General features: G+C 29.6%; 12 protein-coding genes across 12 annotated transcripts; 6 read left to right on the top strand and 6 right to left on the bottom strand.

The window, feature by feature from the left end:
* Nucleotides 1-8: 8 nt before the first annotated feature.
* HNM1 (Hnm1p) lies at nucleotides 9-1,793 on the bottom strand (the record flags this gene model as incomplete). The annotated part of the gene is made up of 1 exon (XM_004177468.1): nucleotides 9-1,793. One exon carries the CDS (start codon nucleotides 1,791-1,793, stop codon nucleotides 9-11), a length of 1,785 nt encoding a protein of 594 aa, XP_004177516.1.
* Nucleotides 1,794-2,805: 1,012 nt separating this feature from the next.
* TBLA0A01970 (60S ribosomal protein uL30) lies at nucleotides 2,806-4,303 on the bottom strand (the record flags this gene model as incomplete). The annotated part of the gene is made up of 3 exons (XM_004177469.1): nucleotides 2,806-3,435; nucleotides 3,802-3,895; nucleotides 4,293-4,303. 3 exons carry the CDS (start codon nucleotides 4,301-4,303, stop codon nucleotides 2,806-2,808), a joined length of 735 nt encoding a protein of 244 aa, XP_004177517.1.
* A 1,117-nt stretch (nucleotides 4,304-5,420) lies between these two features.
* Nucleotides 5,421-6,209, top strand: TBLA0A01980 (Smr domain-containing protein; the record flags this gene model as incomplete). The annotated part of the gene is made up of 1 exon (XM_004177470.1): nucleotides 5,421-6,209. One exon carries the CDS (start codon nucleotides 5,421-5,423, stop codon nucleotides 6,207-6,209), a length of 789 nt encoding a protein of 262 aa, XP_004177518.1.
* A 310-nt stretch (nucleotides 6,210-6,519) lies between these two features.
* TBLA0A01990 (uncharacterized protein) lies at nucleotides 6,520-7,566 on the bottom strand (the record flags this gene model as incomplete). Its single annotated transcript, XM_004177471.1, has 1 exon — nucleotides 6,520-7,566. One exon carries the CDS (start codon nucleotides 7,564-7,566, stop codon nucleotides 6,520-6,522), a length of 1,047 nt encoding a protein of 348 aa, XP_004177519.1.
* Nucleotides 7,567-8,685: 1,119 nt separating this feature from the next.
* HSF1 (stress-responsive transcription factor HSF1) lies at nucleotides 8,686-10,569 on the top strand (the record flags this gene model as incomplete). The annotated part of the gene is made up of 1 exon (XM_004177472.1): nucleotides 8,686-10,569. One exon carries the CDS (start codon nucleotides 8,686-8,688, stop codon nucleotides 10,567-10,569), a length of 1,884 nt encoding a protein of 627 aa, XP_004177520.1.
* Nucleotides 10,570-11,350: 781 nt separating this feature from the next.
* Nucleotides 11,351-12,661, top strand: YIG1 (Yig1p; the record flags this gene model as incomplete). The annotated part of the gene is made up of 1 exon (XM_004177473.1): nucleotides 11,351-12,661. One exon carries the CDS (start codon nucleotides 11,351-11,353, stop codon nucleotides 12,659-12,661), a length of 1,311 nt encoding a protein of 436 aa, XP_004177521.1.
* Nucleotides 12,662-14,132: 1,471 nt separating this feature from the next.
* AFT2 (Aft2p) lies at nucleotides 14,133-16,883 on the top strand (the record flags this gene model as incomplete). The annotated part of the gene is made up of 1 exon (XM_004177474.1): nucleotides 14,133-16,883. The coding sequence occupies one exon, from the start codon at nucleotides 14,133-14,135 to the stop codon at nucleotides 16,881-16,883; it is 2,751 nt and encodes a 916-aa protein (XP_004177522.1).
* A 703-nt stretch (nucleotides 16,884-17,586) lies between these two features.
* On the bottom strand, nucleotides 17,587-18,798 carry TPK2 (cAMP-dependent protein kinase catalytic subunit TPK2; the record flags this gene model as incomplete). Its single annotated transcript, XM_004177475.1, has 1 exon — nucleotides 17,587-18,798. The coding sequence occupies one exon, from the start codon at nucleotides 18,796-18,798 to the stop codon at nucleotides 17,587-17,589; it is 1,212 nt and encodes a 403-aa protein (XP_004177523.1).
* A 728-nt stretch (nucleotides 18,799-19,526) lies between these two features.
* On the bottom strand, nucleotides 19,527-21,278 carry HRR25 (serine/threonine protein kinase HRR25; the record flags this gene model as incomplete). The annotated part of the gene is made up of 1 exon (XM_004177476.1): nucleotides 19,527-21,278. One exon carries the CDS (start codon nucleotides 21,276-21,278, stop codon nucleotides 19,527-19,529), a length of 1,752 nt encoding a protein of 583 aa, XP_004177524.1.
* A 678-nt stretch (nucleotides 21,279-21,956) lies between these two features.
* Nucleotides 21,957-23,261, top strand: IPL1 (aurora kinase; the record flags this gene model as incomplete). The annotated part of the gene is made up of 1 exon (XM_004177477.1): nucleotides 21,957-23,261. One exon carries the CDS (start codon nucleotides 21,957-21,959, stop codon nucleotides 23,259-23,261), a length of 1,305 nt encoding a protein of 434 aa, XP_004177525.1.
* Nucleotides 23,262-23,738: 477 nt separating this feature from the next.
* RSM23 (mitochondrial 37S ribosomal protein mS29) lies at nucleotides 23,739-25,097 on the top strand (the record flags this gene model as incomplete). Its single annotated transcript, XM_004177478.1, has 1 exon — nucleotides 23,739-25,097. The coding sequence occupies one exon, from the start codon at nucleotides 23,739-23,741 to the stop codon at nucleotides 25,095-25,097; it is 1,359 nt and encodes a 452-aa protein (XP_004177526.1).
* Nucleotides 25,098-25,502: 405 nt separating this feature from the next.
* On the bottom strand, nucleotides 25,503-26,864 carry CEG1 (mRNA guanylyltransferase; the record flags this gene model as incomplete). The annotated part of the gene is made up of 1 exon (XM_004177479.1): nucleotides 25,503-26,864. The coding sequence occupies one exon, from the start codon at nucleotides 26,862-26,864 to the stop codon at nucleotides 25,503-25,505; it is 1,362 nt and encodes a 453-aa protein (XP_004177527.1).
* Nucleotides 26,865-27,184: the final 320 nt, after the last annotated feature.

Here is a 27,184-nt window from a genome sequence, read left to right on the forward strand (position 1 = left end):
CGAATAATTTATGTTTCTCTTACATCGACTTTGGCGATACTTTTATGATTTATTAATTGAGTGCCATTTTCGGAAGTATCACTATGTAGTGAAACCCCATCTTGGTCCATCATATAATATTGCGAATGGCTATCAGATATATTACTCGTGCGAGCCATATATGTATCCATGTTAATATTACTATTGTTTTCATATTCTATGTTATCATCATCATCTTGAGCTGAATGAAATTCTTTAGCACCTTTCCATTTCCAATATATTAACTGGTAACATGTAAATCCCACGATAACTACACAGACATAATTCATATTATTTCTATTGACAGGTAAATTTGGTGGGAATGAAAAAAATACAATTGAAAATAAAGTCCAGCATAACAATACAATATTAGAAAATAATCCAAACTTTCCCAACCAAAATGGACCATGTTTTATTTGGCGTTTCTTTTGTAATAGACAAATAACTGGAATGATGTATGATAGTAACAAAAAGGCTATACACCCAGTAATTAAAGAATTGAATGCAGTCGAAGAAGCTAAATATAAAAGACCAATGATAGCAATCCAACCACAAGACATCAAATGAGCATTTAATGGCACACCTAAGGTTGGATTAACTTCAGCCCACCATTTAGAATAAGGTAAACCTTGATCGGTAGCGAAGGACCAGCATAATCTAGCTTGCCATGTATGACAAGCAATTACACAACCGAAAGAAGTAAATAGAACTAAACACCCTAGAACAATTGCACCAGCTTTATTGTGTAATGCTTGGTTGTAAATATCTAAAATTGGAGCACCGGTGTGTGAGTTGAATAAAGCATTTAAATCATTTAAAGAAAAAAACATGGCTATAACATAACAAAAGGATGTAATGAAACCAATAGCGATTGTACCCATGATAGCCATAGGGATGACTCTTTCAGGTTTCTCAACTTCAAAGGCCATATGTGTAGCACAATCCAAACATGAAAATGACCAAGCTGGATTGATTAACCCAACAATAAATGCAATACCGCCGTTTTTCCAACCAGTTTCATTATAAAATGTGGCAAAAACAAATTTGGCATCATTATATTTACCATGGGCACAAGCCAAGACAGTAATTGTAATGGTAAAAAACGATAATAAAGAAATGTATAAGGACGATGAAGAAATGAATGGCAATGATTTCCCATAACAGTTGAACAATAATAAAAATAAATGTAATAATTCAAAACAAACAAATACATGCCATCTTCTTGGGACAAAAGATTCATGACATAAGGCATACATACCTACCAATTCTGTTGCAACAGACAATGTGGTGGAAGCACTAGTGAAAACAGAACCGGCATATGCATAAGAACCACACATATAAGCAGCAAACCTTCTATGTTTTGGGGGAGCTAATTTTAAAGACCAAAAAAATTGGCCACCGGCATGAGGATAAGCAGAAGATAACTCTCCTAATGAGACACCTACACAAATGGAAATTAATGAAATGATGATAATACCATATACAATCATCATGGGACCACCAGATTCAATACCAGTGACCATAGAAGCAGAAATACCAAACCATGAATTGGTTAACCCAAAACCAACACCAAGAATAGACCATAATGAGAATGATTTCCTTAGATGCACTTCCTCAGTTTGATTGAATTCATTGTTAATCGAGTTCTTATCCAAGTCACTTATCTTTGACGAACTAACAGATCCTAACTGGTTGAAAGATGCTGTATCATCATTTGCTTCCACAATCGTATAGACTTCACTATTTTTCTGCAACTTTTGATCTGTTATATTCATGATTTCTATGAAACTATTTGTAGATCTTCAGCTACTTTGGTCTTGGACACGCAGAAAGTTAACAGTAATTTAGATTATAATACTGATTGGAATAGAAAGAGATCTTTAAAAGTAAAATATAATTAAAAATCTCGAGAATTAAATAATATTATTGCAATGATCGAAAAATATTTAAGCCAACAAAAGAATATTGAAAGTAGAACCCTAATCTCAAATTACTCATATGCAATAGGAATTCTTAAAGCAAAAAAATAAAACAAAATAAAATAAAATAGAAAAACAAATGATTAATCCCGAAGTAAAATGAATCTCAATTATGTTTAATTGAATAATTAATGAGGATTTCCTAAAACGAATGAATATCCCAACGGCTTCTTTGACTAAAATGGTGTTGCAACTATAAAATAAGAAGGAGAAGTCGATTTATTTCAAACTGAAGTCTTTTCCAGTTTTAACGTGTAACTAATTTATGTTGGAGTTTAATTTCCATGAACTTTTCACTGTTAATTTTCAATATTTGAAAATCTAGCAATTCCAGCATTTTGAAATGTCGCTATTCTCCGAGCATGTGAAAGTTTTATACGAACACGCATTATTGTAACCTATAATAAATACTAGATACAGACATTTTGATTTATTTAATTCAATCAAATTTTAAGATTAACGTGTATTCTTCAACTAAACGCCGTTATCGTAATAACTTGTGACTTAAATTAATTGGGAAAAAAATTTAACTACGTTAAAATACGCGATAACCTCTAATATGATTGAGAAAAAAGCATTTTGAGATTGAAAACGTATGTTAATTAGATAAAATGAATATGTATGCTATAAAGTGGGAAGTAGAAGAAAATTAATCTTTGTTCTTACTTCTTAGTAAAAAAAGGGGTAAAAGTAGTGTTTGAATGAAGAAAATTATACAAATTATTGGAGGGAGAAAAAAAGAATACAAAATTATATATAATTAAATTACATATAAAAATGCATTAATAGTGTCTTTTTAGATTCCAACTTAGTTCATGGACTTAACCAATTTGTTGATGAATTCTTCTCTGTTACCGAAAGAACCACCTTGGATAAAGTGCTTGAACTTTCTTGGAACACCCCAACCACCGGATGGGTTGGATAACTTGAATGGCCACAAGAAGTTGTTAGCTTGCTTGAAGTGTGGACCAACAGTGACAATTTCGTGGATCAAATCGTCAACAGATAAGATACCGTACTTACCCAAGTTAGCTTCAACAATGGAGTTGTCAGATAATGGGATTCTTTGCTTGTTGACCTTACCGAAACCTCTCTTGTAGACTAATTGTCTGACAGTAGAGTAAGATGGATAACCGTAAGCAACGTATGGTTCAATCAACTTCAATAATTCAATAGTAGCCTTGGTGATCTTGACGAAAGTACCAGAGTTGATTCTGTCCAATCTTAATAATTGTAAAACCTTTCTTGGCTTTGGGGCAATCTTGTTAATACCCTTGATTCTAACAACAAAGACCAATTTTGGTTGAGCTTCGACGTAGTAAGAACCAGCAGCTTTAGCTTCACGCTTAGCATCGATGATGGCTCTTTCAGCAGTTTCGTATTCCTTTTGGTAAGCTTCGTTTCTCTTTAAGATAACAGCTCTCTTTTCCTTGTTAGCCTACATATAAAATAATGAAAACATATTGAAGATCTCCGAATTTGAAAATCACAATTATTATTATTGTTAGTAAAGAAAGATTCAAAGATGAAATCTGTTGCTCACAATATTATTGTTGCCTTGGGAAGTAGAAATAAATCACAAAACAATTAATGAGAAACAAACATTTTAAGTCAGGCGAAAGATGGTGATTAGACGACAGCATCGCGTTAGCTAGTCGAAAATGTAATGGGATACATGAACTCTTCATCATATAAAAAATTGAATTAATCTTCAAAAATTGTTTTGATTTTTACTCTACTTTATTCGGCAATAAAGTGTATTGTGAGCTCACAACAGAAAATATTGGTTAAGATTTTAACATACAGCTTTACGAGCAGCTCTTTCAGAAGCAATTTGTTCGGCAGACTTTTGGTTAGCCTTAGACTTCTTCAATTGAGATTCTGGGGTCAAGATTTTTCTGATTGAAAAATAAATATTAAAATAATGATAATCATTAAATTAAAAAACAATATTGTTAGAAATTGAGCGAGCTATGATATATTACGTTACATCGAACTGAAAAACACCACTTTTCATTCGACGAAAAGGATACATGGCAGAGATTAATTTGATAACCTATCGAGTAATACAAAAATACAGCGTATTGGTGGTACAAGCAATAGTCAACAAATATAATCTTTGTTTCTAAATCAAAATATAGAAAAAATATCTTGTTTAGAAAAATCCTCTACAGGTTAAAATGGTTGCGAAAATAAAACATTCTCACAACATTATAGTTAATTAACTTGAAGAATAATAATGCTTCAAAGTTCCAATGCAACAATAATCAAATATTATTAAATTATTAAACATACTGAGCAGCCATTGTAATCGATTTCTGGTTGGTTCTTTACTACCAAATACTGAAAAAGAAGACGCTTGTGAAATAGAACAACCAATCTATACTGTTCTTTAAATATGTTTTTACTATGAAAGTTTTTCAATGCCCGAATTCATAAAACTTTTCGGTTATTTTATTTTTTTTTTTTTCTAGGGCTAAAATAAAAATTTCAAACTTAAAGAAGTGAAATTACTTTCTTAAAATTACAACTTGGTGTAAGGATGGACAGGGAATCAGAATAGTGACAAAGGTAAGATTACTTCAATGTTTTAATTCAAATGAAATGTTATAGATAGAAGTACCATTTGATAATTATACACTAATAAATTAGGACAAAATAATAAAAGTAAACGGCATCTGCTTTTAGGATATTGTACCATGGTTATAATGGCAGCTTATCCTTGAAGTATATAGCCTTATCTCTTTTTCATCTTGCAACTTATGTGTAATATAAATGAATTCTAAAATCAATCAGTCATCTAACAATTTACAAACTACTCATACTCAATTATAAAAATTTTAAAGTTTCAAGAGACAAAATATAAATAACAATAGAATACCAATCAGTCCCGAAAGATGGTTAACTAGTAGACAACATCGCCCGTGGGCTAGTCACTATTTGAATGCCAAAGGCATTTATCATCACCGGTATTGTTTTGAAACCATATCTTGTTTTATAACCAAGCAATGTACCATGGCAAATATAAATTGTGTTCTCACACTCTAGTTTTGCCCTAATACTATTGAAATGCTAGTATGGTTATTGTTTTTCAATGTCTGTTATAAGGAATATGTATTATTATTTCAAGTTAGTTAGCAAATTTCGGTCTCTTTATATAGTCATATTTTCAAAAATGAAAAATTGCTTGAAGCATTTGAAATTTGAGGTATCACGAAATTTGTTTCAGCCGTACGGAAATCTTGAAGCAAAACAAAATTTTGAAATTTTTCCTATTAGGGCTTAACTATAAATATAAACATTGGCATACTTGATGAGTTCATAATAACGTATTTAACAGGTACAGATAGAAAATGCAAAGAAATATTTAAGTCATTTTATGTCTTTATTAGAAACCGGAAAATAACTCGAATTATTCTAATAATGGCCACGGCAGTATTGGATAGAGGTGTTAAACTAGGTTATGAAAATGATCAAACCAGGGATTATAATCATGCTACTGATAGTCAATATGAGAATTTAAGGAAATTAGCAGACCAAGCTTATAAAAAGAAACAAGAATATTCGAGCTTATCTCAGCAAGCTTATAAAAGTGGTAATAAGTCAGAAGCTCATGAATTATCTTTGAAAGCTAAAGAACAAGTGGAAATAGCAGAAAAATATAACATGCAAGCTGCTGAATATGTGTTTGTCGAGAACAATGCGGATTCTGATTCAAATGAAATTGATTTACATGGTCTGTTTGTTAAAGAAGCACAATTTATCGTAAAGAGGCGGATAATATTTGCTATTAATCACCATGAAGACGAATTAAAAATTATTGTAGGGAAAGGTTTACATTCTAAAAATGGGGTTGCCAAAATTCGGCCTGCAATTCAAGAATTATGTAATGAGGCAAATTTGGAAGATCATATAGATCAAAAAAACTCAGGTGTATTGGTGGTTAATCTAAGGAATGGTAATGTACCGGAACAATGGTATAAAGATGCAAAGGTTAATAATAATAATGTAATTAAACCAAATAACAGTTATCAAAATCATGGTCAACAACAACAACAATATTATAACCAACAACAGCAACCACATTATGCTCAACAACAGCAACCACAATATATTCAACAACAACCTCAACAGCAAAACTCTTCTCAAGATACAAATCCGATTGCAAGCATTTTATTACTATTGTGTACTTGTCTTTCAAAGAATATGTAAAGCTATCAATAATTAAGTTTTGTTACTTAACAAAAAAAAAAATAAAAATGAATTTGATAATAATAGTAAATTATATTCCTCTATGAATATTTGATATTATAACTGCTATGTCTATATGCAAATATATAGCATGTATGCGTGTTGTATATGCGTGTATGTGTGGATAGCCTATTTTGCTACATGATTTTTATCATTACCATGAGCATATAATATTTAACTTTCCGACGATCGATATCCAGCGTATTTTAACTTTGTATTTCTGCTGTTTTTTTTGTATTCTTCTATTAAATTTTGTATAATAATAACTTTTTTAATCTATTATTCCGATTAATCTATCGTAAGCTAATTTTGAAGAATTGTCTTCAAACATTTCACTATCACGTACCTTCTCCTTTATAAATAAATAATTGAATAATCTTTTAATTGGGGAACTATCCACTTCAATGTGATTTATAATACTTTCATTTTCAACATTACCAGATAATGACAAACAATTTAGAAATTTGTAGAAACAAATCAATAAAATTAATATAGTAATTGGTAATATGTAATTTAAAAAATTCTCCTGTGAGAGATAATAACCAAAGAAATCTTTACAAGAAAAACAAATATCATTAAAATTCCTTTGCTGTTGTAGTTTAGAAAGTGATGGTAAAGTTTGGGATTTCAGACGCGACTTATTGTTTTTTTTAGCTTTTTCAATCAATACGTTTTGCTCTTGTAATATTTTTTTCAATTCTAATAATAAGAAATCTTTTTCTTCATTATCTACTTCAGAGTGTAATTGATTGAATTTCGAATGAGTATTATTTTTATAGTATTTCAATTCATTTTCCAAATAAGTATATTTCCCTTCTAATTCAATTAAGGAATCTTTCAACTGCCTAATCATATGATTTTTTTCTTCAATTTCTAAAATTAAGGAATTATTTTCATATTGTAAAGTCTTGAGGTTTTTAGACTCTACAGATTTTGGTAAACTTGGAGAGTAAGGCTTCCCCAATCTAATTGGAGAAACAGTTGGCATGGGTATCGTATCTACTATGGTGAAATATGATGGATACAAATCGATTAGTTGAGATTGTAAATCAATACCCGTAATGTTCATAATTGTACGAATCATACTATTTTTCAGTATTTTGAAATATTGTTGTTCTTTGATAAAACCTTGCAATTTCATATCACTTGATGGATCCAGTATATCCCTCTTTGGAATGCCAGTATCTCTAGTAATTTTGTCATTTAAGAGAGAAAGAAACTGCGGTAATTCAGAAGCATAAATAAAGTCTTTATTATCGGAGTCAACTTGCAACCATACCTGATCAAATAACTCAGTGAACGAAGCAATTTGGTCCATTTTTATTTTCTCTCAACAAATAAAAAATAAAATAAATTAAATTAAATTAAATTATCCTAATTGTGCTTATCACAAGCAAGTTCACTTTACCACTTATTATAAAGATACATATCAGATCTCTTAATATGATGAGTTAGTTATTTTTAAGATAATTTCAGTCTATGATTTTTCGGGATTCGCGAAACGCGTTAAATTTGGTAAAACTAAAAACAAACAAGAATGGAAATTGAAAAATTGATAACAAATAAAAAAATAAGGTTAATGACGTATGTCAAGAAAGGGTTTCAGCTAACAAGTATTATAAAATTGATATTAACTTTCAAAAGAAAAAAAAAAGGCAGAGAGATGTATATGGATTGTAAAAGAATGTTGATAATTTATATTTAAGGGTTTTATTGTGTAGCAGGTGTATGAAGCAGTTATGTTCCAGTGTTCCTGGGGAATACTCTCCTTATCACCAACAACTTATATTCAATTTAAATAGTTTGATCCTTATACTAATCTCCTCTTGGCTGTTTACAATCAGTTGCTATTTTTATCCCTAAAATGTAATCAGAGCATGGATTTCTTCATATTTAGCACTCTTAAAGTGTTATGATAAATGATGAGCCGTACGGAGTGACAAAAAATTCCGAAAATTTTGGGATTAGAATGGGAATACTCAAAAAACCAAACTACAGCAAAATGATATCATTATATACAATTGAAGATAATTCAAGGTACATTTAAGAAGTGTTTGGAATTAAAAGGAATTTATATTTCGTGATCAGCTTTTATATAAATAAGAAAACAAAGAACAATTCAACGGTTTTCGAAATATTCTGGATTCATCGTTCTTATTGATATCAACATAGAAAATAAAAAAATAATAACAGTCTTCTTAGAATCCGAAATTATATAATCATTTTTTGGAACTATTGTTACAATTTTAATCATTCAAAGAAACATACACTGGGACTCAAACAACAATTTTATACACATAATAAACGATGTATGGAACTGATAAGACTAATCCTGACCAAGGTCTGGATGATTCAATATTTAATGAAATTTTGAACCCAACCCAAATATTCGACGATGACCCATTACTTGCTACAAATGATATTAATATAGATACAAATGGTACTGCTACTGATAACAATAATGAAACTGCTGATAATAATAACGAAAAAAATAAACCTGAATAGCATTGATAACAATAATGAGATTGGTTTAATAGAGCCCAATAGTAATTCAACTTCTAATTCTACATCAAATACAGATTTAACAATAAATCCAAACAATCAGTTAATTCGTATAGATGGTACTGTTTACAATGATGTAGGTACTGATCTTATTACTAGAGGGTCTTCTGATTTAATGTTGAGTGGTGGTCATAATAATAATAGTAGTAGTAGTAGTAATAACAATGGTAACAGTAACAATAATACTAATATGAATAGCATTTTATCGTTTGGTAATGGTAACGAGATGAGTGCTATCTCTACAGATAATGGTGCAACTACAAAATTCTATATAAACCCAAACATTAATAATAATTTGAATGGTAAACCTGGAAATTCTGGTGGAACTAAAAAGCGTGTTCTTGCTAAGACAAGGCCTGCATTTGTCAATAAATTATGGAATATGCTTAATGATCCAATTAACCAAGATATGATAAGATGGAGTGATGATGGGAAAAGCTTTCTTGTTGTTAATAGAGAAAAATTTGTCCATCATGTGTTACCCAATTATTTCAAACATAGTAATTTTGCATCATTCGTTAGGCAATTAAATATGTATGGCTGGCATAAAGTTCAAGATATTCGTAGTGGGTCAATGAATATGGCAAATAATAATGATGAAAAATGGCAATTTGAAAATCAAAATTTCATAAGAGGAAGAGAAGATTTATTGGAAAATATTATAAGACAAAAATCTGCATCCAACAATAATAATAATTCAAATTCAAATTCAAATGTAAATTCTCATGGGAATGGGAATGGGAATGGGAATAATAATGCCAATGCTTCATCCAATACAAATCAGGATTCAGAATCGAACGATAAAGCTATTCAACACTATAATGAAGAAAACCAATCCATTAAAGAACGTATAAATAATGTTTTAAATGAATTGGAACAATTAAGGTATAATCAAATAAATATTTCCAATGATCTTTTAAGAATTCGAAAAGATAATGAATTATTATGGAAGGAAAATATGATGGCAAGAGAAAGACATAGGTCACAACAACGTGCTATTGAAAAGATACTACGGTTCCTAAGTTCAATGATGCCACAGATGAATACTAAGTTATTACTTGATGCCCCTGCACAACAACAACAGCAAGCGCCACAACAAGTCCCACCACAACAAGTCCCACAACAAGTCCCACCACAAGCTCCTTCACAAGACCATTCTTCTGTTCCATTGAATAATAACAAGAGAACACATGACATGATGGACCATTTTGATAACTTAGAAAGTATATTTAGTCCCTCCGAGTTACCAAGTGACCTCAACACCCCTCCTGACTCAACATTGGGTCTCAACACAATAAATGACACAGGCAATAATTTCAAACGTCCAAGGTACCTGTTAAAGAACGCTGAAGAATCGCCAGAATCACACACAACTTATAACGACAATTTGGGTCTCAATACAGATCAGTTGTGGAACACAGGTCGTATCTCTGAAATTCATGACGACTCCAACACTTCTATTGAACCTCATGTCACACCTCATTCTCAACCTTCCCAAGGTGTAGTGACTTCGCAGCCAATAGTGGATTATCCATTAACTAATCAAACCTCTACTACTCTAGCTGAGTTAGAACATAACATCCAACAACAAGATGATCGTATTCATCAACTAGAAGAGCTAGTCTCAAATATCGATGGCTCTGACTCCGGAATGTTCGATCTTCAAGCATACCTTGGTAGTGGTAACTCGCCATTACCCCCCACACCAACTCTATCTGGCCCAGTTGTCAACCCGTCTAGTCCTACTAATCCTCATTAAACCTGGCTATGTTTTCTCCTCAACATCTGGGACATTTCTATCTAAAATCCAGAGTATAACTCTTCATTATTTACCTTTTTTTATTTTTAAAATAAGAAATACTGATGTTTCAAAGACTAGCATTTGTGTCATTAATAATGTTGCCACTCAAATGTTGAAATGTTTTAACCTACGTAATTATTCAGAGGGACAAAAAATATTTATTAGTTTATCAGAAAAAAACTGTTTAATTTTTATTATTCTTATACTTCTTATTTTTTTTTTATTTTTTAATTTTTTTATTTTTACTTTTTTTACATTTTTTATTTTTTTTTCTACTTAGTGACACTTTGTTACTATTTTAATCCCCTGTTTTTACTTGATCTGCGAAAAGCACACCACCGCACAATGAGGTACAATGTAAAATAAATAATATATGGGGAAAAGCTTGTTTTTGTATATTGAATTTGCAAATAGCGGGGTTGTTGTATTGTTTATAAATTATTAATATGATTTCTCTTTTCTCTAATAAGTGGATTTATTTATAGTTTTATTTTTATTTTATATATTTCTTTTATTTGTATTTTTTGATATTTTAATATTTAAAATTCAATATTTGATGATTTATTACATTACCTGTTTTTCATTTTATTTGTTGAATTTTTCTAATAATAAATTATATATACTTAAGTAACACAATATCTATATTATTATATCGATCAACCTAATTTAATATACTATTATACAAGAATACCACCGTTTAAAAAAAAAGAAAAAAAAATAGTCAAAAGAAAGAAAAAATATGGGGATTCCAGTAGATATCTATGATAACTCTATTGAAATATTGAAAAAGAACAAGAAAATCCTATCTTCAGTTACTGAAACCATTCAAGAAGGATTACGCCACACGTTAATAGATTCGTTATCATCATCTATTGAAAGAATACAAAGAAATGATCAGAGAAATATATCTTTACAATCCAATAATGGTTATAATAATGAAATCCCTTCTAATGGTATTCCCTTCCGATGGACTTTGACAAGGTCTAATAATATTTTATTGAATTCTGGTGATATGCAAGGGCTAAAGGCTATTAACTCCAAGAATGGTCCTTATTGGATCATTCATTCTACTCATAAAATCATCATCTATGATTACCTTAATAATAAATTGATTCAAGTGTCATCCTTAGAAAATGGCTTATATTTAGGTCCATGGAATAATCCAATCACTTGTATCGATTGTAATGTCATTGATAATGATTCAATCTTAAATATTTTAGTGGGTCAAGAATCTGGCAGATTGTTTTTATTGAAATATAATTTATCAAGTGATATGATTATTGATCAAACCGTATTGGCTGTCGGTAGAAGAAACCAGCCTGAATCCAATATTTTAGATTGTTCCACCATGTTATTGCCAGATTATTGTATTGCATTTTCCAATTTAGATGGATTAGTATTTTATGAGTTGAATAGAGATACACCAGCTATCTTAAGACATCGTTGGAATATTTTTGCAGATTCTGATCATTTACAAAACTCAAGTTTGAATTCTTCAAGTATCTTAGGCTTGAATGGTTGTATTATTGATTTTCCCAAGCTATTATTATTCGATTCCACAAATATTTGGTATTTCCATGATATATTGGATGATTCTTCTTCCTCTTCATCGATAAATAATATTCCATTGCCATTGACTTTGAAACCAGGTGAAATCATTACAAAAATCAATCCCGTTCTCAACAGCGATTCATTGATCTTGGAAACCACTCAACGAATCTTGGAAGTCAACACAAACTCTGCCAATCCATCATCCCCCACCATGTCAAATAACAACGTCTTTTACAGATCTCCTGGCACTTGTCATGTCACAGGTGATTTGGATTATATATTCGCCTGTGAAGAACATCTATACGGCACTGCATTAAGTATTTACACGAATAATTTGTCTTCAAACGAATGGTCTTTCTTAGGATGCTGCGATTTGAAAGCAAGTTTCGGAGTAAGCCATATCAAGGGCATTTATCGTTCAAGTAATAACACGTTAATTGTATTAGTCGAAGGTTCAACAGGTGAATATTGCCTACAGACTTTACACATCGTTTACTAGGTTTTGCTGTTTCCGATAATTGCTTCACCCTCGGCTTCTTAGGTTTCCCCCTTCTTCCCCCATTTCTTTACTTCAAATTAATGTTTTTTCCTTGCATTTTAATATTCTAGTTTACGCTTTGTTTTTATGTTTCTATGTTTCTATGTTTCTATGTGTGTGTTTTTTTTCATGTCCTGTACTTAAATTGTTTCTTTTTTCTTCATTGTTTACTCATGTTTATTTATTCCAACCTTTATTATTTCTATTAATATTCATATTCCCATATCCATTATTAATCTCATTATTGATTTACTTTTGTTTTCCTTTTTCTCTCAATCTATATCTGCCTGTATCTATTGTATTTCTCTATGCTTATGCTGATGCCTGTTAATATACTCTTTTTAATACTCTGCGTATTCCCATTACATAACCCTAATGAGTTCTCTATTACCCTTGCTTTTTCCTTTTTCTTTTTTTGCTATTTACTGTCACCAGATTTATTTTTTTAGTGGCGCGTCGTCGTTCCAGTCACGTGATACTGTTTTTTTCCATTTTCGGACTACTGCACCCATAATTCTCGGTATCTATTATTTATGAAATTTCATGGCTCATCGCTTAACAGTATTACATTATTATTACTTGATTAATTTTTTTTTTATATTATTCATGCATTCAAACTACATTATTGTATATCTATTATTCTCCTACCTTTAGAATAATTTTGGTTACGTTAATTTATTCCTTCCTAGTTTAGCTTGGAATGTATTGAATGATAATCGTTTGGAAATTTAAAAAAAAAAATTGTCAATAATTAAAACGTTAGAAATACACCCACTTTTAAATTTTAAATTTTCTTTTTAGTTCTTTCAATTCGATTTTCCTAAGATCATCATCATCAAATCCTCTACTTCTGTGTTCTTCACTATATCGAGACAATCACGACGAGGCGAGGAGTTTCGTTAACTGTGTTGGGCTTATACTCCGCATCGATTATATTATCACCGTCCAGCTGTCGTCTTTTTTGACTACTTCTAGTTTGTCATCTCATCTCGTAACGTATAATTTGTTTGATTGATTTAATTTTTTTCATATTTTAATATTCCATTCTAATTCGGTTATTCATTTCATACAGGAATAGTTCTGTGACCTTTACCTTCCTCCCGCCATTTCTCATTAATCTTTTTTTTTTTTTCGTTAAGAAAGTGTTTTAATTTTTTCTCTCTATCTGTAGTTTTACTTATATTCTTTTAATATTATATTCATTTATCACAATTTTTTTTACTTTCTACGTTTGCTTTTGCTTTTACCACAACCGATACTCATCGATTACTAATTGCTATTACTAATTATTACCGTATTCTCGCTACCGTTATTGATTGTTTTCTTCTCTTTTTTTTACTTTTCTGAATTACCTTTATATTTAAACAACCTATAGTAGTAAAAAATTTTATAATCTTTGTTTTCGATTTTACATTCCTTCTTTTTTTTTCCAATGATTAATTTCACTTGGAGTGATCCATCCATAATTACTGATAATAATAATCTAACAAATAATATCGATAGTAAAAATCAAACCAATACAAAGAGTAGAACTTTCTCAACAGAAAATACTACAAGCAGTAATAGCAATAATCAACTAGCTAAAGATGGATTTTTACCTTTGTCATCACCAGATATAAACTCCAACAATCAAAGCAATACCCCAGATTTTTCTACATTCGATAATAATAGCACTACTAATAATGACGATATAAACTCAGATCTTGTGAACCATAACGATTTTTTCATGTTACAAGACTCAACTACTAACCCTAATAATACAGAGCCTGAATTGCTTCAAAACCTACTCAATAATACTGCTATTACCTCCACAGCCAATGATCAGAATAAATTAATTCATTTAGATCCTATCCCGGATTTTAAAGATAAATCAGAAATAAAACCTTGGTTACAAAAAATTTTCTATCCACAGGGGATTGAATTGGTTATTGAAAGATCAGATAATATTAAAGTAGTATTTAAATGCAAGGCCTCTAAGCGACGTAAAAAAAATCAATATCACATTCATATGCATTCTAATACAAATGCAAATGCAAATATACAAGATACGGAGACTAATTCTTCTCCAAATTCACCATCTTCAAAATTACAATCTTCACAAAACATTTCAATATCAACACCAACTTCAAATTCAAATGCAAGTTGCTTATTAGAAAAACCTAAAAGAAAGCGATTGGTTTCAAAATATAATACTTGTCCTTTTCGTGTAAGAGCCACTTATTCCTTAAAACGTAAGAAATGGAACGTTGTTGTTTTAAATAATAGTCATTCGCATGAATTAAAATTTAATCCAACTTCTGAAGATTATAAAAAATTTAAAGATGGTTTGAGAAAACAAAATGATTGGGACTCAGTGAAAAAATTTGATGAACTAGAATATAGATTTAAATCGAATTTACCATTGGTACCTTCTATTCCGTGTGATTGTGGTTTAACAAATGAAATTGAATGTTTTGATATTGTATTACCGAATACAGTTAATTCTAATATACAAAGGCAAAAATTAATGTTATCAAAAAACCATCATCCTCATCAAAATTCTTCCATACCATTAACAACTAATAATAATTTAAAAAAAGATTCCTCAATTATGAAAAAGAAAAAATTCTCGTTGCAACAAAATTTTAATAATAAAAATGATATAATGTCACGAAACGGTAATAGTATTATAGACTTAACTTATGCTGCTTGTATAAATAATAATTCTACTAGCACTTCTTTATTGGTAGATTCCAGCCAATCATCTCCGAATAATGATTCTTCTCCAATAACCAATAATTTTAATTTAATTCATTCTTCTCATATTTCAAATTCCAGGGCAACTAATAATATAAATACTAATTCAAGATTTAATAATGATAAAAATATTATTGAAAATAGAATTTCAACAAATGCTAATTTTTTAAAAGAATTTGACATTGAGGATAATCCTGATTTCTACCCAACTCTATTAAATGATTTTGATATCTTATCGAATACAAATAATAGTTCAAATAATAATAACTCAACTACCAATAGATCAACCTTTAATGAAGAATTTTGTGATTTATTAGATCCACATTCAAATACTATAATGAATATGTCAAATGCAACTAATTTAGATGTTCCAATGAATAAAAACATTCCAATTTTTACTAATACTCAAACAACGGATCTAAACGAAATTGATTTTACAAGTATGTTTAATAAGTTCTCTTATCATAGTAATAAAAATTCAAGTTCGAATAAAACAAATTCACAAACAACTAAATCATATTCTTCAAAATCAAATTCAAGTTCTATTAAAAATAATTCTTCTATTTATGGACATCAAAGCCATATTCGCCATGTTAGTCATAATCAACAAACAAATATAAATAATACTATGAATAATCCATTAATTAAAAATAATAATGATATTAGTCATTTCACAACAAGAGATTTATTAAATCCAAAGGAAATATTTGAAACCACAAATACTACTAAATTTAATGATACTAATGATATTTCTTCAAACCAAGCTATATCATCACCTTCTACTCATGGCCAATTCTCCAATTTCAATTTAATTAGAGAATTGGAAAAATCTTCGGTGTTAAATAGTAGTACTACTTCAACACCAAATGATACTGGAGATAATCAACATGTTAATAATACCAACTCAAACACTATTGTAAATATCAGTGATAATAATAATAATCAAAATCATGCTGCAAAATCAAACATTAATGTTAATGATGGTTTTTCAAATTCTAATATTTTTTTTAAAAATAAAGAAGATCAACAATTATCTGTTCCGACTGTGTCAACTTGTACTATTAATATGGTACCAATATTATTCCAAGAACCATTACCATCTCATAACATTGTTAATGATGATGAAAATTTCATTTCTGAAATGATTAAAAAAGAACAACAAGAAGAGTATGAACATATTCATAATAATAATAGGAACAATATAGGCCTAAGTACTACCAATATGAATTATTTGGATTCAAGTGATTTATCTAATTTTCCAAATAATTTCAACAAGAATATTAATCCAAGGAATTCATTAAATAATCAAAGACTTAATAATCCTGGAACTCAAACAATTGCATCAAATACTTCTCTAGCTACTGCAACGCTTGGAGAAATGTTTAATCTTGGTAATAGTGGGAATTCCCCTACTACTAATGATACATTTAAAGATATCTTTAATTAAAACACTAATCTATTACTTTACGAACATTTTCATTTCTCATTATTCTTATGAACTCATAAACTCATTTACTCATGTATTTCATAATTATTTACCATTTTTAAGAAAAGGTTATTTTTTTTTCATATACAAACCATATACATAGAGATTAATAATTAAATAAATAATATTACCTTCCGTCATTACATTACGACTAGTAAATTGATAATTTCAAGAAAAAAAAAGTTTATATTTTGTTCCAAAATAAGAGGTAAAATTATTTTGAAAAACTCCATAATTATTTATAATTTTGTTGTCATACAAGAATTTGAAACATCATGTTTATATATAGGCAAATTTGCCTAGAGGACGTATTTCTCCAAAATACAGCTTCTAATGAACATAGTGTTATTATTATTTTTTCACATAATCATAAAATATATATTAATAAACCATGCATAGTACAAAGGACACTTGAATATTTTGATTTGTTTAAAAAAAAATAAAAAAAATAAGTAAAACAAATAGAAGTAAAGAGCGCTAATAAAGCATGTTAAGTAAAATAAAAAAAAAAAAATTAAAAACAATTTAAAGTCAAATGAAGGAAAAAAAGAAAAGGAAAATTGTTGATATGACAATAATAGAGTGAGTTGATAAATTTTCATAAGCATAACGTAATGTAGGATAAGATAATAGTTATCAATATTCAATACGAATCAAAGAGGTACTAAAAATCAATGAAATATTGAGCATAAGGATCATCTGATTGGATACCATAATCGAAATGTTCTTCTGGATATTGATCAAATAATGAAGTATCACCAACACCTGCAGTAATTGGTGGTTCATAAGGTGTTTCAATATCTCTAGCTAATAATTTTTCCCAAATGACTTCACTAAACCAAGGATGATTTTTCACATCTCTTGAACCATTTTGCAAATTCCCCAATCTTTTTGTTAAATCTGAAGTGATCAATCTAGTTAAAAGATCAATGACATCAGGGTGGAATCCCTGTGGGAAATTAATTTTACCTTGTAAAATCTTTTCATATGTCTTCATTGGTGTCACATCATAAAAGGGTGTATAACCTGCCAACATTTCGTAAATTAATACCCCTAGAGACCACCAATCAACAGATTTGTTATAAGGTTTTGTTGCAATAACTTCTGGGGCAATATAATCTGGCGTACCACATAAGGTCCAGGTTACAGAAGATACTTCTTTTGCAAACCCAAAATCAGCAACTTTGATATGACCATTACGATCTAATAAGATATTTTCTGGTTTTAAATCCCTATAAATGATATTATTAGCATGTAAATATTCTAATGCAAGAACCACTTCTGCTGCGTAAAATTTTGCTACGGGATTTGGAAATCTTTGAGATTTTCTTAATAGAGAAAACAATTCACCACCTTCAATATAATCCATAACCATAAACAAATTCCTTGAATCTTGGAAAGTACCCCATAATCTGATAATAAAGGGATGCTCTACCAATTTCAACATTCTTCTTTCATCATTCGTATGCTCTATTTGTTTCATCTTGATGATCTGTTGCTTTTTCAATACTTTGATGGCATAGTACCTACCATTATGAACAGATCTGACTAGATGAACTCTACCGAACGAACCAGTACCCAAAGTACGCATTATTTGAAAATCTTGAAGACCGTACTTACCCTTTGTGACTGTTGATCTTTGATGCTTGTGTACTACTTCATTATTGTTACTATCCATATCGATATTGACATTCCTTTGAATGGCTGCCTTCAAATCAGAAGCCATAGCAATATTACCTGCTTGATCATTATTACTGGAATCGACTGTAGTATGACCCATTTGTTGTTGCCGAATAAAAGCCTTCTGCTGCTGCTGTTGATGATGGGGTTGTTGATGCTGATGTTGATAATCTTGATAATTTATTGGCATATCCATAATTAACTTAATTTTATGGTATTAAGTAAACTGTTAATTATGGGTATTTTAGGGGATATCTTAATGTACAGATGTTCCTCGTATATTTTCTGGGAAGAAAAGTTTTCCAATTTAATAAAACGTAAATTATTCGATCCTAAAACGATAATGACTAGAATTTGTATAGTTTATTATACTACCTATCAATCGAAAGTTAAAAAATGAAAAAAAAATTATAGAAATAAAAATAAAATTGAGAAATATGGAATGCAAAATAGATGCTCCTAAATTAAAATTCTTGGAAAAATTCTTCCAATTATCTTGGTTGAATGGCAAAAATATTATTCAAATCGAAACTAATCTTTAATAACAATCTTGAATTCGAGTTATCATTTAAACTAAAAGTAAAAAGTCTATAATCCAAATATTTTGTTTATTAATTCTTAAATTTCTCTTACTTTTACAATCCCTTGAAATTTCATTCTACTACAGAATCTGTGGAGAAAACCTTAAACGGATGGCCCCAGTTTCTAAGTGCGAAATTTCTTTCTAAATTTTGAACAGGAAGAATTTCGGATCTCCCCAGAAAAAACCCTATAAGGCTACAATTCGTACAACCCTAGGTTATAAAATGACAATAGCCATACTATTATATAAAACAATAAACATCCAAATTAAATAGTTTCGTATAAGTCATTATAGAGTGTGTACAAAGCTATACATCATCTGTGTGATCATTATATAAACGTCTACCGGCTGTTATGGATAATGTCTCCCATTTCCAGCTTAGTCTCTGGGCCGCCGAGACCCTTAATCCACTGTCTTTGGAGACCGTTGCTCTTGGCTTCAATTACCTCCATGATTGCGTCCTTTGTAGCTTGTCTTTCCCGATCTCTCTCCTTCTCTTGTTTCCAACGTTTAGGCTCAAAGAGTTTAGTATTCCTACTAGAATGCCTGCTCTTGATCTTAAATTTGTCTTGAAAATCAAAACAAAGTAAAGTGCTATTCTCCACAAGCAATTTTTCATCTTTTTCAGTAATGGAATAATAGTCTTCATTAATATTGTTAATTTCACTAATCTGAGTACTTTGCAAACCATTTTCGTGGGGTTTATCGATCCCCATTTTTTCAATCAATCGAAAACTTTCCACCTCTTCATACGTGGGCAACCCTCTTTCGTCCATATCTAAATCTTTAGTGACATCCACTAATTCTTCAATTTGTAGAAATCCTTCTGTATTTTTATCATAATAATGGAATTTTTCAGGAAATTTTAAAATTAGAAATCTTCTGATATTTTCAAAGCTAGTCAATTCCTTTAGCCGTTTCTTATTTACTAGACTATAATTTTTCATACCCATAGCCATATTTATATTCATGCTGTTACTACTCGTGGTACAACTGGGGATACTATTTGTAGATTCATTATTATTTTCAAAAAAATAATTCTTATTATGATCTCTCTTGTATATTTTTTTTTCATTTTTAAAATTTTTATTAGTTTTTTCTTTGGAAAATTGTTGCTGTGATTGTAATTGTAATTGATAATTTTTATTTGTCTTCTCAAAATAATTTATCAAAAAAATCTTGGCTTTTTTAATTAGAATCCAATCAAACATATGATCAATTGAATAATTGAAACGGTTAAGTAAATTGAAAAAAATTTGTTTGATATATTGATAATCAGGTTTTTCATTAAATAGTAGTTGCTTACAATAAGAGATATATTCTTCAAATTCTTGTGGCAATCCCTTACACAACTCCTCACTGGAAATAGATCTTTTCTTATTTAGAATTTCATTATATTTCTCCTTTTTTGTGGTACCCTTTAAGCCTTGCCATGGCAATTTCCCTTTACATAGATAAACCAATACGTAACCAATTGATTCTAAATCATCACGTCTAGCTTGTTCAATACCAATATGTGTATTAATAGATGCATATCTTGCTGTACCAGTTAGAGATTTACCGGATTTGAAAGGAATATGAGTTAATTTTCCATCTTCATTGGGAACCATATATTTTTTAGTTAGACCAAAATCAATCATATAGATTATATTCGATGTCTTGTTATTACCAATTAAAAAATTGTCTGGTTTAATATCTCTATGAATATAATTTTTGGTATGTAAATTTTCAATCCTACTCAACATTTGAATACCGATTTGAATAATTGTCTTAAATGATAATTTTCTTTCACAATTAGTTAAAATCCCTTCTAAGGATTCCCCTAATAGATCGATAACCATACAATTGCATTCTGCTGTTTCCCACATCCCAAACCATTTTAATGTTGGAATCCCGATAGTGCCTTGCAAGTCCTGATAAATCTTGGATTCATATTCCAATTGGGGATTTTTGGCACGTATGGGTTCCAATTTAACAGCCACAGATTCATTTGTTTCTAGATCAACCGCGTGATGAATTTCACCAAAAGACCCATTTCCAATTTTACGGCCAATCTTATATTTATTACCAATTATACTTTCAATACCAGGCATTTTTTTTAGTGAATAGGTAGGTCAAAGGTGCTAATGTGTATTAAGATTTTTTTTTTTTTTATTTTTTGAGATTTTGATTGCTTTAGATAGATAAAATAAAATTAGTATAGAAAAAAATAATATATAAAAATATGAATAAAAGTTAAGTTAAAAAAATGAAAAAAAAATATATCGAGCCTTTGTTTAGTAATATTTATTAAAAATTATTGTCTTTGACCCACTTTAATAAACAATATTGAATGTCTTTTACATGTTACAAAAAATTTGCACACTAAATTTTATTTTTTTCTTTTTGTTTTTTGAACATTATATTTATATTTAATAAAAAAAATTTTATTATTAAATAGTTTGTGTCCCATTCTATCCTTACCCTAATATTAGTTTTGCTTTTCACAAAGAAAATTTATTATTGGTTTTACTAGTAAAGTGTTTCATGATTAACTTTTTTAATGATTTAGTGTCGCCAAAATTTTTGAATTCTTGAATTTTCGGAAATAAATGTTCATCGGGAAATTATCTTTTTTGGTAAACAATAACAAATTGATTAATTCTATATAAGGAATAATAAACAAGATAAATCTAAGATCTGCGCTAAAAACAAGATTCTTTATAAAGAGCCAAAAATCATCGAATATTCAATCACAAAGAACGTCTGTTCAACAATAAAGAGGCTTTGAAATGCTATTACCTTTACCAGGAGATGTATCAATTGCAAAAGATGTCAGAAGACAACGGAATTCATTTTTGAATGCACAACATAATTATAATAGTGCTATGAACAATATGACTACCTCACATGATCAGTCAAAATTAAATGGATATATATCACCATCAAGGATTCCACTTTGGACATCTGCAAATCAAGCACGATCACCATTTAATAAACAAGCCAATGTTAGACAAAATGGCAATTTTTCAACCTCAAGAATTACATCTCCTTCTAAGATCCCATCTCCTCCTAAGATTGCATCTCCAATAAAGTATCTACCATACTCACCATCAAAAAGTAACCGTTTTTCAATGTCCAAGAGATCACCATTAAGAGAAATGCAAAATATACAAAGAAAATCTTATAGAAGTGGTTCTAGCATACCAACTAAAGAAAAGTTATTATTGCCAAGTATTAGTAGTAGTAATAGTGGCAATAATGACCATGCTATCTCTAATATTAACTCGAAAAATAAATTACAATTTTCTGATTTTGAAATAGGTCGAGGGTTAGGTAAAGGTAAATTTGGTAAAGTATATTGTGTTAAACATAAACAGTCTGGGTTTATCAGTGCATTAAAAGTCATGAAAAAAAAAGAGATTGTAAGCTACAACGCAGAGAAACAATTTAAAAGAGAAGTTGAAGTTCAAAATTCATTGAACCACCCTAATATTGTTAAGATCTTTGGGTTTTTCCAAGACGAGATATTCGTATATTTAATTATGGAATATCTAATTAACGGTGAACTGTATAAATCTTTAAAGAATAATAATGGCCCATTTAATGATATATTAGCATCGAATTATATTTATCAGATAGCAGATGCTTTAAAATATATGCATAGTAAACATATAATACATCGCGATATCAAACCAGAGAATATTGTATTAGGTTTTAATAATAAAATAAAATTAGCAGATTTTGGCTGGAGCATATGCACACCTCCAAATTTAAGAAGAAAAACTATATGTGGTACAATTGACTATCTAGCTCCTGAACTTGTAACCTTTAAAGAATATGATTATAACGTAGATATATGGGCACTGGGTATACTGACTTATGAATTAATAGTTGGAAACCCACCTTTCGAAGAGGAAACAAAAGATTTAACATATAAGAGAATTATAAACGTGGACTTAAATTTTCCTCAAACTGTCTCTATGGACGCAAGAGATTTGATAACTAGACTGTTAAGATTTGATCCTTCCAAGAGAATGCCATTAGTAGATGTTATGAAGCACCCATGGATTACAAAAAACAAACCATACTGGTGATAGGACTTCTAACCTATACTAAATCCATCCATAAATATTCTTAAGAACTGATTTTGATGAATTACTTCATCCTCATCCTTGATGCATATCCTACATTTTTTAGTTATTACTATTTATTCCCACGGTAAATATACATATTGATTTGCTTTTTAGAAATTTCACTTATATATTTCAATTAATAAATATATTCATTACCAAAATGATATCATAGTTTAATCCAATATCTGGTATCATATCTACTAAAATATTTTTTTTAATTTTCATTGAGTTTACGATTCTTAGTCTTTTTTTTTTTTTTTCACGTGACGGGCTGTTGTATATTTTTTTTAATTGGAATCTTATACCATATATACAATAGCCATCTTAAAAAGCTGTTAACTAAAACTTTCCTAACATATAGAAAATATTTGTAATTTGAACTTAAAGAAAATACATTTATTATTCATTACTAGATTAATTGGAATTTCTAATATAGATATGCTAAGCCTACGAACTTGCCAAAGACAATTTGCAACTGCAACGATTTTAAGGGCTGCAAAACCACCACCAGCTAGAGGGAAAGTTCAAGGGTTTTCTAGAAAAAAATTTAAAGCTGGGGATAAAGACTCTTCTAAGAAAATATCGCGTGGTACTCTTTACAAAAATTGGAAAGATACTGTTCAAACTGCCAGATTAAATAAAAATGCCCCCAGAGTCCCTGATATGCCCACCTGTAAATTAGATAATTTAGAAAACATTAAAGAATCATTGAACAAAGTGGTTAACTACACTGACAGGCAATATAAATATCTACATGTGTTAGGTGCATTTAAGAAGGATCAATTTAATGAGTTATTTAAACAACCAATAACTTTGATCAGAAAAGATACTACTGAGGAATTTATTAAATTAATCGAATCATCGAAAATAAAAAATTACATAATTACTGGAGAACCAGGTGTAGGTAAGTCTGTATTACTGTCTCAAACTCAAGCGTATGCTATAGAAAATAATTTTATTACCTTAAATGTCTCATATCCAAATTTATTCATTAATGGGAGAAATGATTTTTTCTTTGATCAAACTGCAAATACATATTTCCAACCAATGTATCTAAAACAATTATTATCCAAATTGAAAAACTCAGCAGATGCTAAAGTTTACGAATCATTGTTATTGAAGAATAATTACCGTTTCTTAGGTGTTATATCTTCCCTAAGTTCTACGCATAAAACAGTTAATTTCGAAAAAGGAAAGAATTCTGTTTTGGATCTATTAAATCTGAACATACAGCCTCGTCAAAGAGGTATGTTATTTCAAGCTATCATAGACGAGTTATCAGCACAAGATAAGTATCCAGTACTCCTTACTATTGATAACTTCTCATCATTATTAACGAATCCATACACTGCTTACAAAGATACAAGCAACAAAAACATATTTTTAATGGATTTACAACTTGGAAAAATTCTAATGAACATTATTGAAGGTAAAATTAACTTTAAAAATCCAAAGAGTGCTGTTGTTTTAGCTATTTCGGGGGTTGATAGAACTAATCAAACTTTACCAGTGGGTTTAGGTAAACTCGAAGAGGACGTTTACGTTAAACCAAAATATTATGAACCAAGATTTTCCAAAATACTTCAAAATGGTGGTGTTCAGGAGTTTGAGGTTCCAAAGCTAAATAAAAGTGAAGTTTCTCAGCTGATAGATTTTTATATCAAGTCTGGAATCGTATCTGAAAACGATGTTGAAAAAACTAATGAAACCACGAAATTAATCGATGAAAAATATATAATATCAGGAAATGGTAACCCTAGGGAGTTGTTAAAAAGTTTTGTATTAAGTCATTCATAAATACGTATTTTTTACATTATGTATATTTCATCTTGTATATCTTCTAATACTGTAAATATTCAAACATATTATAAATTCATTTAAATTTAAAGCTATACTATCACCATAGAAGGAAAAATGCTACGTTATATTGAAAAAGAAAACAAGTATATAAATCACAATATGTAACTATATATAAAACAAGATGTTACAACCCATAGTAATACAAATTTAGAAAAGAAAATCCCTGTAATATTTATTTTTATTATATCGTCTTTGCAACGGTACACAAGCATATTGAAAGAATGGGAAATGTACTATGGTTATTTTAGGCCGTATATAATAAAGCTAAACCATTTAGAGAAAATATGACAAAATAAAATGAGAACACAAAAAGAAAGATGACAAAATTTTAGCGTGATATAATCATTCATTAAACCAATCATCATCGTCATCTACAAATTTGTCATCATTACCACCTTGATTGTTCTCAAAAGTTTGAGATTGATGCTGTTGATGCTGAGGTGCTGGTGGTTGCCTATGAGCTGCAGACTTCAGTTGCTGCTCTCTTTCTTTCCAGTTAGTTCTAATACCTTCAACAATTTCACTTAAATCTTCTAGCTTAACAGAATCATTAATACTTTCTAATACTTTTTGTACAACAGAGATATGATTACCATTTAACTTATCATCTCTAAATCTTAATAATTGCCATGCACCTGTTTCTTGATCTTTCGTACATTCAACGATTCTACCATTTAATGGTTGATTTAAATTCTTCAACTCATGCCATTTCTCATCACTGACTTCTAAATCTGAGAATTTCTGATATGTCCTTTCTAATAAATCTAATTCTTTATTATCAAATGGTTGGTCAAAATGCTGTAACCTGGAATTTACATCAGCACCGCCCTTCCAAACATAAAGTTCAAAATTTGGCTTAACATCATAATTATGATACCATCTATTTGGATCTTTTTTTGGTAATGATTCATCTTCAACCATTGGAATTTGTAAAATAAGCTTAAAGTCTACAGAGTTTTCCTCTTCAGGTTTCCATTTCAATAAGTATGAATCCTTACCACCAACATAATAAGAAGTCTTAACTGGTGTAAAAATTAGACCATCTGATTTGTGAGGTAATTTATCCAATGTATTCTCCACTTTTACTAAATCATAACTGAAATTCATATGTTTCATTGATAATTTAAATGGGAATGTACCACAATGGTCAGGATAATAAGTTCTTAGATCGTAATAAGGCTTAAAGAATTCTTTACCCAAATGGGCTAACCTTGAACTTGTTGGAGATGGAACCAAACAACGGCCATTTATTGCTAAACAATCAAACATTAGATATCTCATCTCTTTCATACCAGTTTGGGGATTTGTTTGAATAACCAATTCACCATCAATCAAAGTTCCATCTTGCATAGTTTCCAATAACTCTTTCTTATGGTGGCGCGGTAAACGGGGGAAATGAAACCCATTTATTAAATAATAATTGTTCTCTCTGTCTATCATAAAGCACCCTTGTTCTTTGGTTACAGGATTGATTAATATCAGAAGTAATACACGTAATCCATCAGTCTTCTCACAGACATAATAATCGTGTTGTAACAAGTTATCAGACATATGCCCATGGGCAAAAGAAATTGGCTGAGAACCTGGGAAAGTCTTGGAGGGTTTTGGAGAATTTAGTAGTTTACAAACCATCATTTTTAAATCTTGAGTAACATTTCCTGGTTGGACAATCCCCGGAACTTCTGGAGCAGATCTATCATCCATTTTATTTTAATAATAAGTTTTATTATCAAAGTGTAGTTATAAATTATTGATACCAATTCTATGTTTGATTGATCTTCAATTGATTTTTTTTAACGATGTTCATTGAATCATAAATTTCAGTATAACTTTAATATGTTAGTGAAATTTCATTTCATTTTCGGGGAAGAATAGTAGAAGAAAAAAAGTCATTAATATAACTAAATAATGCTAGAAAATAAGAAATTTATTTTCTATAAATAAATAAATATAAAAATCAATTATATACAGAATGATTATAAATAACAAAATATGTGTTTAAAAAAAACAGCGTGAAATAAAGA

Source organism: Henningerozyma blattae, chromosome 1, assembly GCF_000315915.1.
Source record: "Henningerozyma blattae CBS 6284 chromosome 1, complete genome".
Lineage (NCBI taxonomy): Eukaryota > Fungi > Ascomycota > Saccharomycetes > Saccharomycetales > Saccharomycetaceae > Henningerozyma > Henningerozyma blattae.